Source organism: Saccoglossus kowalevskii, chromosome 1 (genome assembly GCF_978046115.1).
Source record: "Saccoglossus kowalevskii chromosome 1, keSacKowa6.1, whole genome shotgun sequence".
Taxonomy (NCBI): domain Eukaryota; kingdom Metazoa; phylum Hemichordata; class Enteropneusta; family Harrimaniidae; genus Saccoglossus; species Saccoglossus kowalevskii.
This window is the reverse complement of record NC_140641.1, coordinates 10952614-10973808: the sequence shown is the minus strand read 5'-3', so window position 1 is coordinate 10973808 and position 21195 is coordinate 10952614. Positions and strand designations below refer to the sequence as shown.

Here is a 21195-nt window from a genome sequence, read left to right as displayed (position 1 = left end):
TCTCAAGCAATCATGTAATTGACATTATTTGAGATGAACGAATCAGGCGAGTTTTTATACATGTATATACGAATACTGTAGAACTTGAAATAGCTTTTGGGGTTTGCTTTATAATAATAATTCTCAGCATGGATATTTATTTAATCAAGAATTCAATTAACATATGCAAATATAAACAAGGCAGGATTTGATACGTCCAAGTTTACTGTCCGCAACATACAAGGCGATCTCTGATTGGCCTGATTCTTAGGTACTAGGCTTGGGCAGCCAATCAGGCACAATCTTGTAAGTCCCATTGACTTCAATTTTCATTGAGATTTCATAAAGGTGTCAGTAGGTTGAAAATATTAGAACAGGGCGTGAGGTAAATATGAAGCCCCCTTCCCTCATTGTGTACTACGAGGATACCAGATTGTAGATTCAAGAATCATATCCCCGAACAATTGGTCACAGGTGGTAAGACACATACTCACATTCTAGCGACGGTGTGTCCACAATGAAATACTGCCTTTGTCGTATGGCATAACGTAGCCTGTCATGACACGATCCTGAACTTGTCGATACTACCGATAGTGTAAACAATTAATTGACATGTGTCTCAATTTCGTAAGAATTGCCCCAAAAAATGTTTTTTGCTCAAAAGTAGGCCTGTATTTCTGTGCAATATGTTTATAAGCAACCGCCAACGAAACGAAAATGTAGATTAGCGTGGCCTTCGAGAACAGTCACGCTAAATCTTACGGTGACAATGAAGCAAGTAATTATGTATTCAGTGCGTTACTTTCACCTACGTAGCGTATGTTTGTCATAATAGACTGCTATAGCAAGGCCGGTTCGTATGAGTAGTTAGATCTTCACTTCGGCTGTGGGTTGTTCTTGCTTTAAAAACAGACAACACACTGGGCGTGGATATTTGTTCGCCATATAAGGGCGCACAGTCACAACTGGTTTTGAGTATTATAAATACGGAAGCCTCCTAAGTACGTGGCAGGCGGCGGTGGCGATCGGCAGCGGAGAAACTGGAGGTGCTCACCCACTCGGTCTGTGTTTGTAATCGAACACCGCTATGTCGACAACGGTAAGTAGGTACTTTCAGTTGCGACGCGTATATTGGTGCGAAATACTGACGAATCCATTGAATAGTGGCGACGAGAAATTCTAACGTGTCGATCGCCCGTAACTACGTACTCGCATAAACATCGAGTTTTATCGTGTTTCACCTGAACATTGAATCGAATCATTCGACTTTTGTCATCGGCAATACAAAACATCTGTCAAACGAAACCCGCTACTAAGTGTATGCTATAAAATTATATATAAAATTCGTTGCTACGTGACGTGTTCGTTTTCTATCGCCTTTTTTCACAATAGTTGTGTTGTCGTTCGTTCCCCAATGTGTGTACCCCCTATTATACGCACGCACATAATGGCACTAAATAACCTGAACTTATCGCCATTGTCATCACCCACGCCGAGATCAAATCGTCGAGAAAACCGACTACTTCATTTATATACTGAGACATACGCTTTTTCTTTCATGTCAACTGTTATCTCTTAAACAGATTGATGATTTAACGGAAGAACAGTTATCAGGTGAGATATGCACTCAGTTATTTTTCAACCCCCGAAGATAACGTCATAATGGCGTTCGTGTCATTATCTGGATATCACAATTGTCTCGGAGATTCTAGTGTTTTATTCTAGTCATTGATGTCATCCGTGTGTATAGCAAACTGAACGGCTTTGTCGTTTATGTCGACAAATGGTGACGATATAATAAATGTATCTGGCTTGGAAGCTAGCAGGCAATTTGAATACACACTGTGCCAGTGTTAGCATGTTCACCACGACGCGAGTCATTCATGTATCCTGCCAAAATAACTGGAACAGAAGTCTAATCTTGAAACGTGTAGTAAACAACACCGAAATATTTAGATCAACAATTCGACCTATTGAAGGGGTAGTCATTCAGATGAATTGTTACCGGGTAATTTTATAATCTGGGTTCACGCATGTACGTTTCTTTGAATGGGGATGATTGACGACACGACACTGTCACGATGACGGCCTCAGTAACATTACAAGTGTCTTAAGAAGTATTGTTCGCTCGAAGAATAGGTCTCCCCGTTGGCAGGGGGTTATCGACATGCTATCAATAGAAATGTTGAACTCCGCTCTCAGGGTTGCAAGTTGGTGCAAAATGCACGATTACGATCTGTTTACACGCTCGATGTAAGAAAAATACTAGCTGGGCTCCGACTTGTCCGGAAATTATACTGTATTTTTTGTGATCAGGGAGCTCATTAGATTTGGTCTAGAGACTAAATCGATTGTACAAATTATTACGGTTGTCGAGTGTGACGTCACTGTCGTTCAGTAGGGAAACCCGTAAAATTGATCGGCATTTGCTCATGCACTTTTACTGCGACGCCATTTTGTTAAAACGCTTCTCACTATAGAATGCAGGAAAATATCATTACATATTTTAATTATGCACGGGTATTTTCAAGATATCGTATGTATTCAATTAATAATGATATGTTCAACATACCGACAATAATGAAATAATTTTGCCCAAAAGCGGGCATCAACCTCGTACTGTGTAGACTTGGTTGTTATTTTGATAGTATCAATGCACGTTTTGAGGAGAACAATCGGCGAAATGTTCTCGCCTCACATAATACCGCACATTCGATACAGCGCTCGACTGAATAAACACTAGACACTATGTGACCATAGTAATTTTGAGTACACTGTATTAAGAAATAACAATCGTTACTTTCTGAAAACAACGTATATATTATTATTATTTGATCACGTGATACATATACATGTATACTGTGCTATTCAGTGTGCGTAGGCAAACAGCATAGACACGATTCATATTGTACCGTAGGGTATAATTTATTGTTTTTAACGAACCCACGCACTTAACAGCCCCGCAAAAACATTTACGCCTTGCTTTGGTGAGCGAAAGACAAACATGAACTGCAACAACCATGATGAATTGCATGAATTGACTTTTCATTCACCACATAAACAGCAAACGTGGTTCGGGTTACTTTCGTATTCATATAACATTATTATTCACAACTCTGCTATACTGTACACAATACTAGTATTATATCATACGTCCGAAAAGTACAATTAAAAAATTAAAAGAAATTTGACGACCGTGATTTTGCAAACCAACGTAAACAACCAATAGTACAGTGTTTCTAAACGAGTGACGTCAACGTGGCTACTATTTCTGTATCCAGCATTATAAACGTCCGTCTACAAGTATAATACACACACTAATGAAAACTAAAGTGCGTCCATAATGACAGAAGGCGGAATAAAAGCTTCCGAAGCAGATGCAATTACTTACGCACGACACGTAGTTATGTTCTCTCTTTTTTTTTTTTATAAAAAAAAAAATGTTTCTTGACGGAAGATTTGTTGCGAACAGTGACGCACGATTCACAACGGTATTATGATTAATAGTCACCATGGTTTTTGTTTTCCGCTTTGTTTGACTTCCAGTTGACGTCCACTCACAAAGTCACGCGTGATATGATGGTGATCTACATCAACTTCTTGAAATGGGAGGCTTAAAGTAATAATATTCATTCTCATTATCTTTATATTTACATCCCTGAAAATTGGCACGACATACGTCTACGTTAAAACGTGAGAGTCGTCAACTGCGCATGCGTCAGATGGCCATAGCGTGTCATTGTTTACATTGTTTACCCATGAACCTTTGCGTTTTAGCGCGTGTTGTTATCGTCGCTTGGGACTCAATTCCCGCGCGTGCGCAGGTGACGACGCTCCCGATGATACTGACGCTAAAGTGACTTGTATTAGTTAATTCAACAACAGAAGGCGCTTGTTTTACACACTGAATGACAAACTATCGCCCTGAGACGAGGGTGTCAGGCTGCAAGGTATAACAGTACTGTCAGTAATTCATCATGAAACGTACAGATGTAATACGTTCCTTCTGACGGAAGTACATGTAAACGGAGTCTAATATGGCAGTGGACGGCCCGAGTCATTGGAACTCGGCACCTACCGTTACGTTTATGGTCTCACGTACACACAAATGTAAATTAAAAATATTAATCCAAGCTAAAATTGACGATTGGCGATACATCAGACACAGATCACATTAATCATGCGTGAACTATTTTTTAAAAAAAAAAACAAGATGATCGTTAACATCGGCCCTCTTTAGTCAGTTTCCATAACGAAATGTAAATTGTAGTAAATTTCATTCAAATCTCATGCAATGTACCAATGTCTAGGGTACAACAGGAACATGAAAAGGAAGTAGCATGTGCTTAACCATTTTGGTAACATTATGAACGAAATAGCATGCATATATGAGTGGCCGAGTACAGAACATACCGAGTGCAGTTCAAGTACATATCGTGTTTAGCTCGAGCAAATCCATATAAGGCAAATGTCGAACAATAATTTGCATAAATTCGAGACTACTTGTAATCCAACTCAACAAATAATGACTTTGTTGTTTTTGGTATTCAGAATTGAAGGAGGCGTTCTCACTGTTTGATATTGACGGCGATGGTACGATAAACGCCAAAGAATTGGGAACCGTGTTGAGGTCACTGGGTCAGAATCCAACTGACAAGGAAGTAGAAGAGATGATAGAAGAAGTAGACGTTGATGGTAAGCTAATCGTGACCCTCGTTTTTTTTTTGGGGGGGGGTTCTATCTCAAACTAGTAGCTAGTCTGGGGTTCTATTCAGTCAGAATGTGACGCATGGCAAGATCTATTTTATAGATGCTAGTTATAAATGTTGCTAATTGCATTTTACTAAATGTTGTTTTTTATTACATAAGGTTATTACATGTACCGTGACACATTCAATGAATCAACAGGTGGTCGTTCCGGTTAGGGTGCCTGCGATGGGAAATATCCTAACTAGATAGGAAATTATAAAATAAATCATGATACTGAAAATAAATCAACTTTTTCAGATCCGGAATTTGTGTATTTTTTTATCACAGGAAGCGGAAGTATAGAATTCCCAGAGTTCCTCATGATGATGGCGGGAAAATTTAATGAGACTACGACTGACAAAGATCTGAACGACGCATTTAAAATTTTCGACACTGAAAATACGGGATTTATATCGGTGGATGAATTGAAACATCTAATGACCACTATGGGAGAACGATTGTCAGAGGAAGAGATGGATGAAATGGTTGCAGACGCAAACGCTGATTCAGAAGGAAAAGTTAACTACGAAGGTAAGAGCGCCCTCACCCCGATTTTTATAATATTCTTTCTTTCTAAAATACCCCGTTTGAACGAGTTTTCACAAAAACTGTTCGGTTCATTGTACACATTGTATAATTTGGTATTTGTGTCAGAATTGATATAACGAACATCAATGTAAAATAAAAAAAAGATGTTTGCATTCTGGTCAAAGATGATAATTATCATAAACACATAAATAAAAATAAAGTTCTTTTTGCATTCTTGAAGAGCCACACCATTGCATGAAGGCGACACAAAACATCCATAGAATATCCACATGAGAAAAGACATTAAAGTAGCAACACAGTGTCATGGTCGATTTCATTTTAGCTGAGTTTGAAGCAGGGGCGGATCCAGCAAAATGTATTGGGGGGGGGGGGTTCCAAGCTTCGCTTAAAATTTACGAAGCGTGAATCGCAGAGAAGCTATGCGTAATCCCGATGATATGAATGATCGTTGGGGGGGGGTGGCCTCCCCTGCCCCCTCTAGATCCGCGTGACGACGAGTTTTAAAAAGCCCCACATTTCTATTTTCATAAAATTTAAAAAAAAACATAACATTCTCTGCAAAATTTAAAACTAGCATATTTTAACGCACTTTTGCTTATATGTTTTATTACAGAGTTTGTGAAACTGATTACGTCATATGCCAACGTCAGCGAGGCAGTCGGAAGTGCCGTCATTACCTGAGTGACTGAATTCAGCTTCTACCAGCGTCCGCTAATTAAAGCACTGCCTCAACAATTAAAAATACATTATGATTAGCTGCACGTATAGATGAGCTCTGAATCCGAGGACCACGATACTCGTTCATCACAACTCTTCCCAGACCACTCTCAGTCATTAAGTACCGTTACATAAGCAACCTTCTGCTGGTTGCTAGGCTCGAATTCAAATTTCCGTCCAAGAGCGCCCTCATATAGCGATAGAACTCACTAGTCAGTATGTAATACATCATACAATTGGCCTTTCCTTGGAGAATGTCTAAATAGGACTCCGTTTAGTATACTGAGACTGTTGAAAACTGACAATAGACAGTTTGTTCTAGACCGAGGTTGGGTGTACCGCATTCGGATTACCGGTCTTATGAGTTTTGAGTACACCCTTCTAACCGAGGGGCAAGCACTACACGTATATTCACAAGTTTGTGCATATTTGCTCACCAAGTAGAATTCACATTAGCGACAAAACATGATATATAAAGAATATTATTTTGCCGACCACAAAACGTCAACATTAAAATCATTCTCACGTCATTATGACATCACTCCATATTATGAATATTCACTGCGCACTTGATGCCCAATTAAAAAGTTGTAAAATGGGCAGCTTCCTGTTTGTCTCTGCTTTAATCAAAATATACACAATCCTACTTATGAAGCTCCTCACCGTGCGGTGATATCATTAATAGTACAACTATTTTAGAAAGTATTTCGTCCAAGGATTGTTTTCTAATATTTTACTCTCTTAAATCTACTTAAGACAGTGAGATACTGACACATTTGCCAAAAAAGAGTGTACTAAAACGCAGTCCCGTTCAATTTAGCTTAGTGGACAATGCGTTCATTACCGTTGATTTTTATTGCGTTGTACATACAGTAACCGCATATCACAGAAGACGGACTAAAACATTATTACTTTTTCATCACTATCACTTACACATTCATCGAATTCTTATCTATTTTGTATTTTTCAATCTATTGTAAATATATGAAAAAAATTATTTAATAAATCATTTCAAAATAATAAAAATAAAGAATTATTGTTCAGCAATTTATTGTAATTCACTTAGAAAATGTAATGGAAAATTATGCTTGATAGGACTTATCAAGCTTTCGTATCCGTGATATGGATGTTTGTCTAACGATGTGTTTGTAGTTTTGACTGGTTTATTGGATCTCCGATATGAGAATTAACAATACGTCTTCGTCACCGACTAGGCCCAATCCGGGCCTTACTAGAAACGACCCATACACACGAGTAAAACAAATCCCTATGCATTGTCCTATTTTCGGCAAATTAGACATTTTGATGATTTATTGGTAAAGTTTAACACAAATCGACGGAAATTGCATGTTTTGGTCAACATGGAATAAACGTCCATGTGAAAACACGGATTACCAATCTGTCCTGAAATAGCGGGCGGATTAGTCCCTCGGTGAGGGCGCAGTAACTATCGCCGACCACAGCTTGCTTATAATGAGAAACCAATTTTATTACATGTATATTGATTTGAACGAAAATCCAACAGCAATTACACCGCCCATAAAGCAAAGACAAAAGACTCCGCGTAATCACTGCGTTTTAAACACGTATTAAAGGAAATACTTACACATCACGTGAGATATAATATTACATTCCACATTATATCACGAGTGATCTCACGTAATAAATGCTATCTCGATTCATGTATGGAGTAATACAAATAGAAAGACCTAATTACCTTTTTAAATACAATACAATACGGGAATACAATATACGATTGCTAACAGCCCGGCTAGCTCAGTCGGTAGAGCATGGGACTCTTAATCCCAGGGTCGTGGGTTCGAGCCCCACGTTGGGCGTGACGTTATTTTAGTAACATTAATGTATAAGTTTATCTGACTTGTCAGATTACTTCTGTCTGCTTGTCTGTCTGCCCGCACGCACGTGTTAAGTCTTCTGTGATTTTTCTTTGACTGGGCCGATTATTTAAAGCTTGACAGGAAAGTCGCATGTGTATACTATTTAGATGAAAATCTGAAAAAAAAATTTGCTCACCACTACCATGGTAACAGCCAAAAAACTTTGTTTCCACCTTCGCGTCAAATGTTTCTTGTTTCTTGTTATTTTTGTTCTTCGCCAACCCTTGGTCAACTTTTTCGTCAGAAACGGCATTTCAACTTTTTTAGGTGGCCGATTTTGTTCAAACTTGACAGGCAGGTCCAACCCGCATTTTGGAAGGAAATTATGTTCTAACGTTGCCATGGCAACACCCTAAGTCTGAATTTGCGGCCCCGCGAAATAAATCTTTGAGAATAATTTTCGGACATATCTCATATTGCTCTGATTGAGTGTGTCTAAAGTTACTATTTTGTGTTTGAGTCGATACCAGTGCTTCCACTGGGTCGATACTATGCTTTTCGCGTCTAACAAACTTTTTCTGGAGTTGATCCAATGTAAGTATTGTCAGGCCTAGCAGAGAACCTTTCGGGCTGTCGGCTTGTATGCATATCTGTACGTATACGTATAACCTTTTCCTTGATTTGTTTTTCGCGAACCAATCCTGTTCACTGTTGATAGGCTGATCACAACTGCACTAAAGTTAGTCGGAAAAATTGACAAAAAAAAATGATGTTCTACCGTTGCCATGGCAATGCCAACAAAATTATTTTTTGCGTTCCCTCGCGGATCGACAATCAGCCTACCGGCTTGTCTGACTGTTTCTTCTTGAAAACTGTAACTTTCTGAGACAAAAAAATAAGATCGGAGAAGCCAATATGTATGCTTTGTAAGGTACCAACATAGGTCAGTTGTTCACCTTTACAGTCACGGTGAACAGATGTTAACAAACTGTTTAAAGGTGAAATATTTTCATAAGTTCTACCCAAAATACCAGCCTGGACAACGTGTCGGTACAAGTACATAGAACGTGTCGATGTACTGAACTGATTCGTGAATCAAATAACACTGAACCACACCAAAGCTGACAACGATGTGCTAAATACCGTGCATGGTGTGAATTTCGTTTCTATGGCTATGGTTGCAACACCATAATCTAGACTTTCAAGTTTAATTAAATTTCCTTTTTAACAGCCACACAACGAACAAAGCACATTATATCGGCACAGTACAATCAACTGTTTACAACCAATAAACGTGGTTTTCCAGTGTCATGATAATATGACCGAATTGAAAATATTTGTCCCGTCTTGTCAAGTTCATTATAAGAGCAAGTACAAACTAAGACGTATACTAGTATACTCGTACATTCAAGTTTGCGTAGCTTTGAGGTAAGTTTCCAATTCATTTCCACCATACTTGATTGGTGTGCGTAGTATTGTATCATCTAACGTCTTGGTATAATTTCAGGTACTATGGTAGAAGTGTGTGTACAAATACGTTTCGTTTTTCTGTCGATGCTAGTATTGAAATCATCGACATTACAATGTGGTAAGTCTCCTCTCATGCAGAAAAAATAATTTCGTTTACATATAATTATATTACGGGAAGGAAACAGTTTATAATATATAAATGATACATACTACAACACCCACGCATGCGTCAGTAAAAGACAAACCTCACTGTAATTGTAACTCGCGAACTAGGATGTCGCGCGAACTTCATGATAATTCAGAAACCAACAGTTTTCTGTATTCGCAATATTTTGTTAAACGTCCAATATTTGTACAATCCTGATCCAGGATCACTTGCAGTCTCAAAAACATTTTATAAAAGTAAGGCGGTCTATTTAAAAAAAAATAATGTTACATGTGGCGTTACCAGCACACAACGCGATGTGCTCATTTCTAGTTCTAATTGTTTTTACTTGTTGTTTGATACAGATCTAGAAATCTACGAGTTTTCGATGTCCAATCCTTACCCAGATGACACAAGTACAGACTTCCTTCAAAATGTCGACACAGTCGTACGTTTGGCGACATTCTACGTTAGAAATAACGGACCGGACGACCTCCCAACATCCGGGGCAGACAATAACTATGACGTGAAAATGTACATCAGCGCCATCAGCGCAAACGGCAATATGATTGACCCTATAAAGGTCACGACTTTCAACATCAGCTCAAGTATAGATAATTTGGCGGCGTCCCTGGACAGTACTCTCACCGATTCGTCGAGTAACCACTTCTTTATATCCAGCAATTATTTACTGCGATATCCAGGTGAAAAATGCTCCACTCACAGCCATTTGTGTCTGATGTTAGTAGAAGACCAAGGTGTGTACACCGACGATGACGTCACTAATAATATGGCGTGTCTGCGATTTGCCAACGGACCAGGTGGTAACGCTGCCGGTTTGACAAACTGCCCGCCAGGTGAGATTTAATTGTATATGATCTGAAAATATAATAATAAATGTACATTAAATGGAAAACCACCGACGCTTATATAGTTGTGGAATTATGCACTCTGATTAATTATCATAAAGTCGTTAGATTCAGACAAACAGTTACGACTCGGATTGTATCATAATTTAACGTAGGGGCGTGTGTGTCCTCCATCGGGTCTTGCATCTTCAAGTTCTTAAATTAATTTTGTCATTACTATTTCAGATATAATCCCGTCATTTCTGCATATCTTCTCCGATGTCTCAAACTTTACCTACGCAAGCCGTACAGATGTGACAATGCAACTCATCCTGAGAAATGCAGGTGGTGGAAAAATAGTTTCTGCGAACGAGGCCAATGAACTAAAAGTTTTTGTTTCCAGTGCCACGGACGAGGATGCCACAACCGTGTACGATCTCAGCGGTTCATTAATATATTTGAACGGTGACGTCAACGCTGTTATTGGCGAATGGGCTGAAGTGACCCTTGAACTAAAAGCTACGCTATACATACCTTCGTACGAATGCTATAAATACAAGTATTTCTGTGTCAAGTTCTTAACAGGTCAGTGTTAGTAGAATTACATATTAAGAATAACTCTGTCTTTGGGTCTTTTTGTCAATGTTTATTTATCACAATTTCATTCAAGTTACATTTTTGACGTGTATTTCATTTTTAGGTCCCGATGCGACACTTAACGAAGACGACACCAATAACGTGATTTGTCACTCGTTCGGTGACGGTATAGGTTATATAGAGTGTCCGGATGAAACGATGAAAGCGGCCAACCACGCTGCTACCACACTTTCTGCTCCAATCACTACACGTGTTTTAACAGTGTTTATTATAGCCACGTACCTGACATAACGAAATGCTTACTTCATTCTGTTTTCTTATTTAATTATTTTTTTGAAATACATTTAAATCGCCACTCATACCGAGTTCATAGTTGCTGTCGACATAGGAAGTAAAGTAAGCAAATAACACCGAATAAACGGCAAGGTAAAGACTATGTCTAATTATAGTAAATACGTACTGCGTGCGTGACTCGAACCGGCGCTCGCGTACGGCACCTAATCGCCTAGCTTTACGCCACTACACGTCTTCCCCTCGGCCACCGGGCATCCCCAAAAAAGGATGCTTAATAACCGAGCTTATTACGTGCAGAGAACGTGAAACCCGTCCACGCGATACGCGCCACACAGCATGGCCAGAATGCGGCAAAGGCCTTCAGATCTGGCTGTAGTAGGATGGTGAAAGTAATGGTACAGCATTTTAACAGTGAATAAGTACTGAGAAATAATTTTTAAACTCATAGTTGCTGTCGACATAGGAAGTAAAGTAAGCAAATAACACCGAATAAACGGCAAGGTAAAGACTATGTCTAATTATAGTAAATACGTACTGCGTGCGTGACTCGAACCGGCGCTCGCGTACGGCACCTAATCGCCTAGCTTCACGCCACTACACGTCTTCCCCTCGGCCACCGGGCATCCCCAATTTGAAGAATTTCTATTTTGTTTTGGATTGAAGGAAACCACGTCAGATAAAAGGGACAATGTTAATAGTTAAGAATATATAATGTTGTCTGATATTGCATCTTCTCAACATTTATTATAAAATAAAGAAATATTGGTTTGGCTACAAGCACAGCAGTATTCGAGATTTTAATTACTTGACCCATGGAAGGTACTAACGGTACCTTCCATGCTTGACCGTATACGTGAAACCAGAACGCATGCGCATTAGTTTTCTGTATTTAATCAAGCTAATACAGCAGCCAATAGAAGGATTTGATTTGATTTTTTCTATTTTATTTTCTCTTTCTCGAAACCACGTTGATTTCTGACATACTAGTATAGTCAGTACCCTAGTTATTGTACATGGATCAAACAGAAAATTACACAAGCAAGTTTATCTCTAATAAGTTACCATATCAAAATCAATATTCATAAAGATTATTTTTAATAAGAATAAAATACTAGTAGTTTAAAAAATACAGCGTATACTCGAATTGTGATATTTTACAGAAATTGTATGATAAGGCGTTATGGTTATATTGAAATACTACACTCCAGTTGGCGGCAATTTCAAGTTTTCCGTGAAATCCTGACCTGTAACGTAAGAAAAACAAATTAACAATTCGGCTACGGTTTGGCAAGGAAAGAATGCACTGTGTGGTAATTCCAGGGACGTATGCACCAGACTGATAATACAATTTACAACGCTCACCAAAAAGTGTGAGAGGTTTAAAACGCAGCTTTTAAAAGATATTGCATTATATATAATCAGTACTCTTAGTCTAAGTTCATATAAATATTTAGTTACCTTAGTAAGTGTTACGTCACACATGTTCAGTTTTCATTATTTCATCTTCACCAGGCAATGACAGCTGAACAGCGCCAATACGCGCCCATATACGTACGTGGAGCCGACACTGAAATGCAAAATAAAATTTATTTGTAACCGGCTATAATTTTAGTGAAACTACACACTACAATGTTATGGGTTAACTGATGGTATAATTGACAACACGTAGAAATGTTATTTACCTGATGGACGTGTACCGCATACAGCTGGCTACATGTATAATGAACGCACCAAACCCCACCGATCGTCTCTACACTAGCAGACCTGTACGCGATAATCCAGGCTTCAACTCAAAAATGCATTTTCATATGCTAAAAAGTTAGGAAGTGGTTCTGAATTATACCAGGCTGGTATTCTGTCGACATTGAGAGGCGGCAAGCTATTTTCAGGCGTTGGTGGCGGTGTGTACGGCAATGGAGTTGGTGTATGAGCGACAGGAGGCGGATTGTCTGGACGGAATAGTAATTCATCGTCGATCCCTTGATGGGCATTTTCCTCTGACTTGTTCTCACAATGTCCGCTGTTCAGGTGAATCTCTTTGACTTTCGTCTCACGTCCTATCAAACGACGAAACAGTGACCTCAACGCTCTTCTCCAATTTGTTTCTTTCTTTTCCGGTCTTGCACAAAATGCCTTCGCCGATCTGACTGCTGGTCCCGGTGTTGGTCCTGCAGACATACCGCCCTCATCGTAGTCTGGCATCACGCCTACTGAATTTGGTACGCGTATACAGCACGAAAACATGATTGCGTTTTCTGAATGACAAAGTAAATGCGGAGACTGTGACAAACGTTGCTTTCACACTTACAAAGTATGGCTGTATGAAAGTGTTCTGCGTTTGGAATGGAACATGGATACGCATCACGCGTGTGACGCAATGCGTTTGTTTCTGAACTTCACGTTCGGAGTTCCCGGCGTCCTTTGCGCGGTGACCATCGTGAACCAGGAACCACCGCCCAACACGACGCATCGCCTAGGTGTTCTCTACTGTATTCTCCACTAAAAACGAAACTGTTTCTCGAGATCCTCAGCCAACAAATGTTGTATTAGATGTGTGTCTGAGCATCCATTGATAACTGTCGGTGGACAAAGGTTTTTGTTTCTGAAAATACTAGTATCAACTCGCTAACACTTTCGCGAGGTTTCGTTTGCTCAAAGGTATATAAAATTTGAACTTGTAATCCATCACTTAGGAAATAGAAAATAGTTATAGCGCTAAATTTACATAATAATCCAATTGCCCCAAATTCGAAATGTTTCTCTAATGATTCCGTGTCATTACGTATTCACTCCAGCCAGCGTTATTGCAACACAGTCGTGTATTCACGTTCCATTTCACGTCTGTGCCCAAAAGCGTGGAAGCAACGCACGGAGCCCCAATGATTTAGTTGCATAGGTGAATCCAGAATATACTCACCCAAAAGATATCGCCACATATCGACAAGTGTTATTGCGCTCTCGGATCCACTAGGACGTATGCCTACGGGTTCACAGACCACTTTTCAGGAAGTCTAAGGTGATGCGCGCACATACCGTTTTGGGGTGTAACGTAAACTTGCACGCGTGACATTGTGGTTCTGGATGTACCAGTCGACGTCAATAAAATAAATCTACCCTTCTATCGTGTATCAGCATAATGACATGTTTGTGTTTTCCGCCATGACGTTTCTCTGAACCCGATTCTCGCTACTCCCGGGAAAGTGGTCCATTCGAATGCAAACTAAAAGGGCGCAGCAACCCACACCGACCATCACATCAGGTACAATGATAGTTGTTACTACGGATACATATCTATCTACTTGTGGGTATTGAGTATCTCGTAAAATCACTTTATTACTGATTATTATACGATAAGCACGGTTATATTCGAGTATGTTGGCTTTTGGTGATTACAGGGTCAAAAATGTGACACGATGTCCATAAATCAATTTCATGATTTATCGTTTGTTACAACATACGGTCAGTGACAGATTACGTGAAGTCAGGCTGAAAAACAAGAACTTCTAATTCCCAATTCTCGGTAACGTTGGTCGCAAATCCCAAGGCAGCGTCTCTCTACATCAGGTAAATGTCATACTGTTTATTTACAGTTTCCCTGAGCTGCATTGAAACTATTATCCGTGATCGACGTACACTATAATATGATAGGCTCTGTCATTAATAGTTATACTGGAACATTAATAGTTATACTACATGTATAGGTTTCATTATGATTCAAACTCTTCAAAATCTTCAAAACAATCTTCCAAGTGAAATTAATGGAAAATCCAACAACATAGCCACACAATTAAAAAAAAACTAACGCGTTGCTTGAAAACAGGAGTGGTTTACAGTTGATGTTAGCCCAGGGGTGGATGGAAAATACTAGTATATTAGTTCTCCCTAAACGCCCTCTATAGTTTAATTTTCTATCCCACAATCCTTTGCAAAATGCAATATAGAGTTAGCACACTTCTTCCCTATATAACATATATGCGTATTTTTTATACAACAACTACTAGTAAGTCAATAAATAAACAAACAATAGTTGTTAAATGTATACTGACCGCATAATTTCTCAATTATGTAGGAGCAGAAATAGTCCTCCTATAGTAATAGACTATTTGCGGGTTTCTGGTGCACCGTCACCGTCTCGTTTATACAAACAGATTCGTTAAATTAATGCAAACTTATTCTGGTGCTATAGATAGATATTTGGGAACAATTTTAGCGATTATTGCAAAAATGGCTTCGAACGAAAGACGTACTTGAACAAAAATACCACGTGACATTTTCCGCAATTTGTCTATTGGAGCTATGCTATGCGCGGCAATCAATTAACTTTACAGACGTTTCTCCTATCTGCTCTTAAAAATGGATAAACAAGCACAGCAACCAAGACCGGTTGTTTGACTCAATCATTGGCAGATCTCCAAAACTCACTATATCCTATATCCTTCATCCCTGGCAACAAATGGCAGTCACAGAAATTCATGTTTTTCCTTTTTTAGACCATTCAGCACTTTTCCACAAAATTTAAATAAACTCAATAACGACAATGTTTACGATATATTCACATTTTTCATCCAACATTCTGTCTTGAGTTCAAGCGGTAGTGTCCAAACATGTTTACTCGAGCAACCACGGTTGTGTACAATACGATTTTGAGGTGTTCAGGCACTGTACGACTAATCTATATATTATTACGTACGCGAACTAATACAATGTATCTTAGTTGTTACCAGGCATTACGTGCATACCACACAACGGCCCACTCAGAATCTCAAGGGAATGCTCATTTCTTTCATGTAAAAGTATTGTTATGGCGCAGACTGAAGGTTAAGTATTCCAATTGTAACAGTGAATGATAGTGTTCAGACTAAACTTTACGGTGAATACATATATGTAAGTATCCTTTCCTCATTGTCGCTGCATAGATTCAATAGATATTTTCTCCGTCGCAATGACGATTGCCTGATACACAGATATTGACAATGGACGGGATCTAGGAACATCAAATGTACAAATATTACTTCATACATTGCGTGCCAATGTCACGCATTGGGTTGTTACAACAACATTACGGAAAAAGTTATATACGGATTACTCTGTCTTCGCCCAAGGAAGTATCTATTACATTTTGGTGGTGATTCGAATCATTGTCTCGGTCCAGAACTGTTTTGAACGATTCTTTATCATTGCAAGACAAGCTCATTTTTGAAATCTGTGTGTATAAGAACGCTAAGAAATTTTGATGCTTATTTTAGCAAAAACTCTCCTGAATCTTTGGTCAACGGATTAGATGTATCTTCAATATTTCTATAGAAAAATCGTTATTAGAAAAATATAATTTGCTATGAATACCTATTGAAGAAATAGTGATAAAAATATAATTCCAAATGCAACGTGAACGTTTTCATGGTCAAGTAAATCAACAATGTAGTTTTGGGACTTTAATTGTAGGTGTAAGTCAGAATATATGGTGGGGAGGGGGGGGGTAGCTGTTTGGCGGAGGACGGCGGTCCGAGTGTTTCAAGCTACTACCATACTACCATGGTGAATGGACATTCATTGCATTTATAGCTCACCCTCTTTGGATCACCATTTGCTTATTACGATCATTCACTACCCTTTTAAGTCCCACGCAGCGTTGGAAAGTACGGGTCAAATATTGTTGTACATAATTGTTTAATGGTAATAGCTCAGAAATAGAAAAAATATAAATATCAACATTGAACGACTGTTACCATGACGGGACGTGCAATTGGTTCAATGAAACGTAAGAAGGTTAGGCGAGGGTAAAGTCAGAAAATAGGAGGAAATACACCCTGTCTGGTGGGAGGCACCACTCCAGTAGAAATAACGACCCTCTCAACACCAACATTTGATCCTTTGGTACGAGAGCTTAACTCGTTAACATGGTACGTTAACTCAATATATCAATAGAATAAAACTCTTTTGATTTTGTTGCAGTTGAAGAATGAAAGTGAAGTTTGTATTTAATGGTTATCTTGTGTTGGTTGTGTTGATATATGTTACTACAGCACAACATTGTGGTAAGTCGTCTATGTGGATCCCGGTGTGAATGTATGGTCGAGTGAATAAAGAAATTCTAAACGTTGTCATGTCAACAATATAGTCATATTCCTCAACATAAATGTGGGTCAGCTGATTTGATTAATACCTCCTACGCAAATTATATTTTGTCATGTACAAAATGTCTACCAGATTCATATTGTGGCAGAAATACCTATAACATACTTTTAAAAAATGGTGTTAGAATATTCCACGAAAACACCAGGAACCATCATCGATATAAAAAAGTTTAGAATATAAAACATAGTGTTATAGTTGCCTTGGTTACTGATTATCTAATCTCTCATTTCAGATTTAACCGTTAAGGATATGAATTTTGGTGATCCGAATCCAAACACTGATACCATTCGGTATGTCACAGATGTAGATACAACCGTAGACATATTCTTTGCTTATGTGAAAAATAATGGTCCGGACAACCTCCCAGCAGGCACTGCGGGAGAACACTTTGAAATCAAGATGTACATATCTGCTCTGGACGACTCTGGTAATATGGATGACCCGGAAGAGGTGACTACATATATCAATGGAGATTCAAAAGTCGACGAGCTTCCTGCATCAGACGACAAATCATATTACAGTACTGGTTTTACCATTAAATATCCCTCATCAAAGTGTTCTACTCACAGTCATTTATGTCTTAAGATTGTAAAGAATGGAGTATATACTGATAATGATCCAACAAATGACTTTGTATGTTTACCATTCATTAAAGGAGTATCTACAGCGGCTGTAGGATTGACCAACTGCCAATCAGGTACAATATTTGTCGTTACAGTTCGTGATTACTAATCTAAGAAACTGAATTACTCTCCAAATAAGAAGGTACTGTGTTTGGCCATCACTATACGTGACTGTGCCATGAGCGAACACTATCATAATATATGACGAGCCTTAACTCCACCACCCAATCAATTGACAGAAAAAAATACCTTCACTAGTAACGAAAACACATTTTAACTGTCTCACAAGCACACTTGCATTTAGTACTTGTAATGCAATTCTGAGTGTATTTTTACTGCCTTTGAGTGTGGCATCTGTTCGCATATATACTAAGGTACAATTTATTAAATTAATCACTCATTTATGTTTTCAGACGTTATTCCAACATCTATTAGTGTATCTGACCCAAATCCGACAAATTTCAGCTCAAATGAACCTGTCAACGCTACATTCATTATAGTTCTGCAAAATGCTGGTGGAACGAAAGTGCCTGGATCAACACCAACCTCGGATAACATCGCATTTTCTTCGATCTTTATTGCAAATGCAGCGAGTGAGTCTGCATCAATAAAGAGCGACCTCACCGACTCGTTAGTGTACACATGGTATGACGTCAGTCGTAGTATAGATGAATGGGGAGAAGTGACGTATGATAATTTGAAAGTGACAATAGCCATCCCGGAAGTGAATTGTAAGGAATATCAGTATTTGTGTATTCGATTTGTAAAGGGTATGTATAAGTTTAATGCTATGATAAGCACATATTGCATGGCCATGAGGGCACTAGTATACGTCTATTTCTACGGTACCGCACAACCCCGAGGGGAAAATAGTCGTATACTAGTGCCCGAATTAGACCATGCAATATGTGTTTTATAACACATTACACGTAGAATTGCTGGAGGAACGTGCATAGATCTTTTGCTGTCTTCTTCTCGACGTCTGCTAGCGGTGTCCCGATTTCTTCACAAAACGATGTAAAGACGCTTTTAGAAAATCTGATTGCATCCTTCGTCTTCGGTGCATCTTTATTTTCTACTAGTGTGTCAAGTTCTTCTTGTGAACTGAAGCTAAATCGTCCAGTCTTTCGAGGCGGACCATCGATATCAACGACCGAACTAGCAGACGATATATTGGAAATCACACGATCAGGTGACGAGTGACGTCATCCCCGGGCACTAGTTGATCTGATGTACTAGTCTCCCTAGGTAACTAGTAAGGATTTTCCGTGGCGCTACTATGGTAATTTAGCCGACAACACGTGATCCTGTTTTGACCAATTACATTACAGTATTAACGAGTGATGTGTTATAAATCAAACTAAAGCATTATCTGGAGACAGACTAGTATTTGATTGGTCAGGATACTGAATCATTTTGACCATTTCTGGGGAATTGCTTTTCCCATCACAACGCCTTTTCTTCGGAATGTAATAGACAAAGGCGCCATTGGTATGTTCTTGTCCGCTGTGAGGGTATTTCTTTGAGCGTGTTAAGTTTGTATTTAATGGTTATCTTGTGTTGGTTGTGTTGATATATGTTACTACAGCACAACATTGTGGTGAGTCGTCTATGTGGATCCCGGTGTGAATGTATGGTCGAGTGAATAAAGAAATTCTAAACGTTGTCATGTCAACAATATAGTCATATTCCTCAACATAAATGTGGGTCAGCTGATTTGATTAATACCTCCTACGCAAATTTTATTTTGTCATGTACAAAATGTCTACCAGATTCATACTGTGGCAGAAATACCTATAACATACTTTTAAAAAATGGTGTTAGAATATTCCACGAAAACACCAGGAACCATCATCGATATAAAAAAGTTTAGAATATAAAACATAGTGTTATAGTTGCCTTGGTTACTGATTATCTAATCTCTCATTTCAGATTTAACCGTTAAGGATATGAATTTTGGTGATCCGAATCCAAACACTGATACCATTCGCTATGTCACAGATGTAGATACAACAGTAGACATATTCTTTGCTTATGTGAAAAATAATGGTCCGGACAACCTTCCAGCAGGCACTGCGGGAGAACACTTTGAAATCAAGATGTACATATCTGCCTTGGACGACTCTGGTAATATGGATGACCCGGAAGAGGTGACTACATATATCAATGGAGATTCAAAAGTCGACGAGCTTCCTGCATCAGACGACAAATCATATTCCAGTACTGGTTTTACCATTAAATATCCCTCATCAAAGTGTTCTACTCACAGTCATTTATGTCTTAAGATTGTAAAGAATGGAGTATATACTGATAATGATCCAACAAATGACTTTGTATGTTTACCATTCATTAAAGGAGTATCTACAGCGGCTGTAGGATTGACCAACTGCCAATCAGGTACAATATTTGTCGTTATAGTTCGTGATTACTAATCTAAGAAACTGAATTACTCTCCAAATAAGAAGGTACTGTGTTTGGCCATCACTGTATGTGACTGTGCCATGAGCGAACACTATCATAATATACGAGCCTTAACTCCACCACCCAATCAATTGACAGAAAAAAATACCTTCACTAGTAACGAAAACACATTTTCACTGTCTCACAAGCACACTTGCATTTAGTACTTGTAATGCAATTCTGAGTGTATTTTTACTGCCTTTGAGTGTGGCATCTGTTCGCATATATACTAAGGTACAATTTATTAAATTAATCACTCATTTATGTTTTCAGACGTTATTCCAACATCTATTAGTGTATCTGACCCAAATCCGACAAATTTCAGCTCAAATGAACCTGTCAACGCTACATTCATTATAGTTCTGCAAAATGCTGGTGGAACGAAAGTGCCTGGATCAACACCAACCTCGGATAACATCGCATTTTCTTCAATCTTTATTGCAAATGCAGCGAGTGAGTCTGCATCAATAAAGAGCGACCTCACCGACTCGTTAGTGTACACATGGTATGACGTCAGTCGTAGTATAGATGAATGGGGAGAAGTGACGTATGATAATTTGAAAGTGACAATAGCCATCCCGGAAGTGAATTGTAAGGAATATCAGTATTTGTGTATTCGATTTGTAAAGGGTATGTATAAGTTTAATGCTATGATAAGCACATATTGCATGGCCATGAGGGCACTAGTATACGTCTATTTCTACGGTACCACACAACCCCGAGGGGAAAATAGTCGTATACTAGTGCCCGAATTAGACCATGCAATATGTGTTTTATAACACATTACACGT

At 38.7% G+C, this 21195-nt stretch overlaps 1 protein-coding gene and 1 non-coding gene across 2 annotated transcripts; both read left to right on the top strand.

Annotated features, from left to right (window-relative positions):
• The first annotated feature begins 815 nt into the window (after positions 1-815).
• Positions 816-7027, top strand: LOC100377516 (calmodulin-like). Its single transcript, XM_002733111.4, has 5 exons — positions 816-1078; positions 1563-1593; positions 4531-4674; positions 5017-5259; positions 5891-7027. Exons 1-5 carry the CDS (start codon positions 1067-1069, stop codon positions 5956-5958), a joined length of 498 nt encoding a protein of 165 aa, XP_002733157.1. The 5' UTR covers positions 816-1066; the 3' UTR covers positions 5959-7027.
• Positions 7028-7759: 732 nt separating this feature from the next.
• Positions 7760-7832, top strand: TRNAK-CUU (transfer RNA lysine (anticodon CUU)). Its single transcript has one exon. It is a non-coding gene; the product is annotated as a tRNA-Lys (tRNA).
• The last annotated feature ends 13363 nt before the right edge of the window (positions 7833-21195 follow it).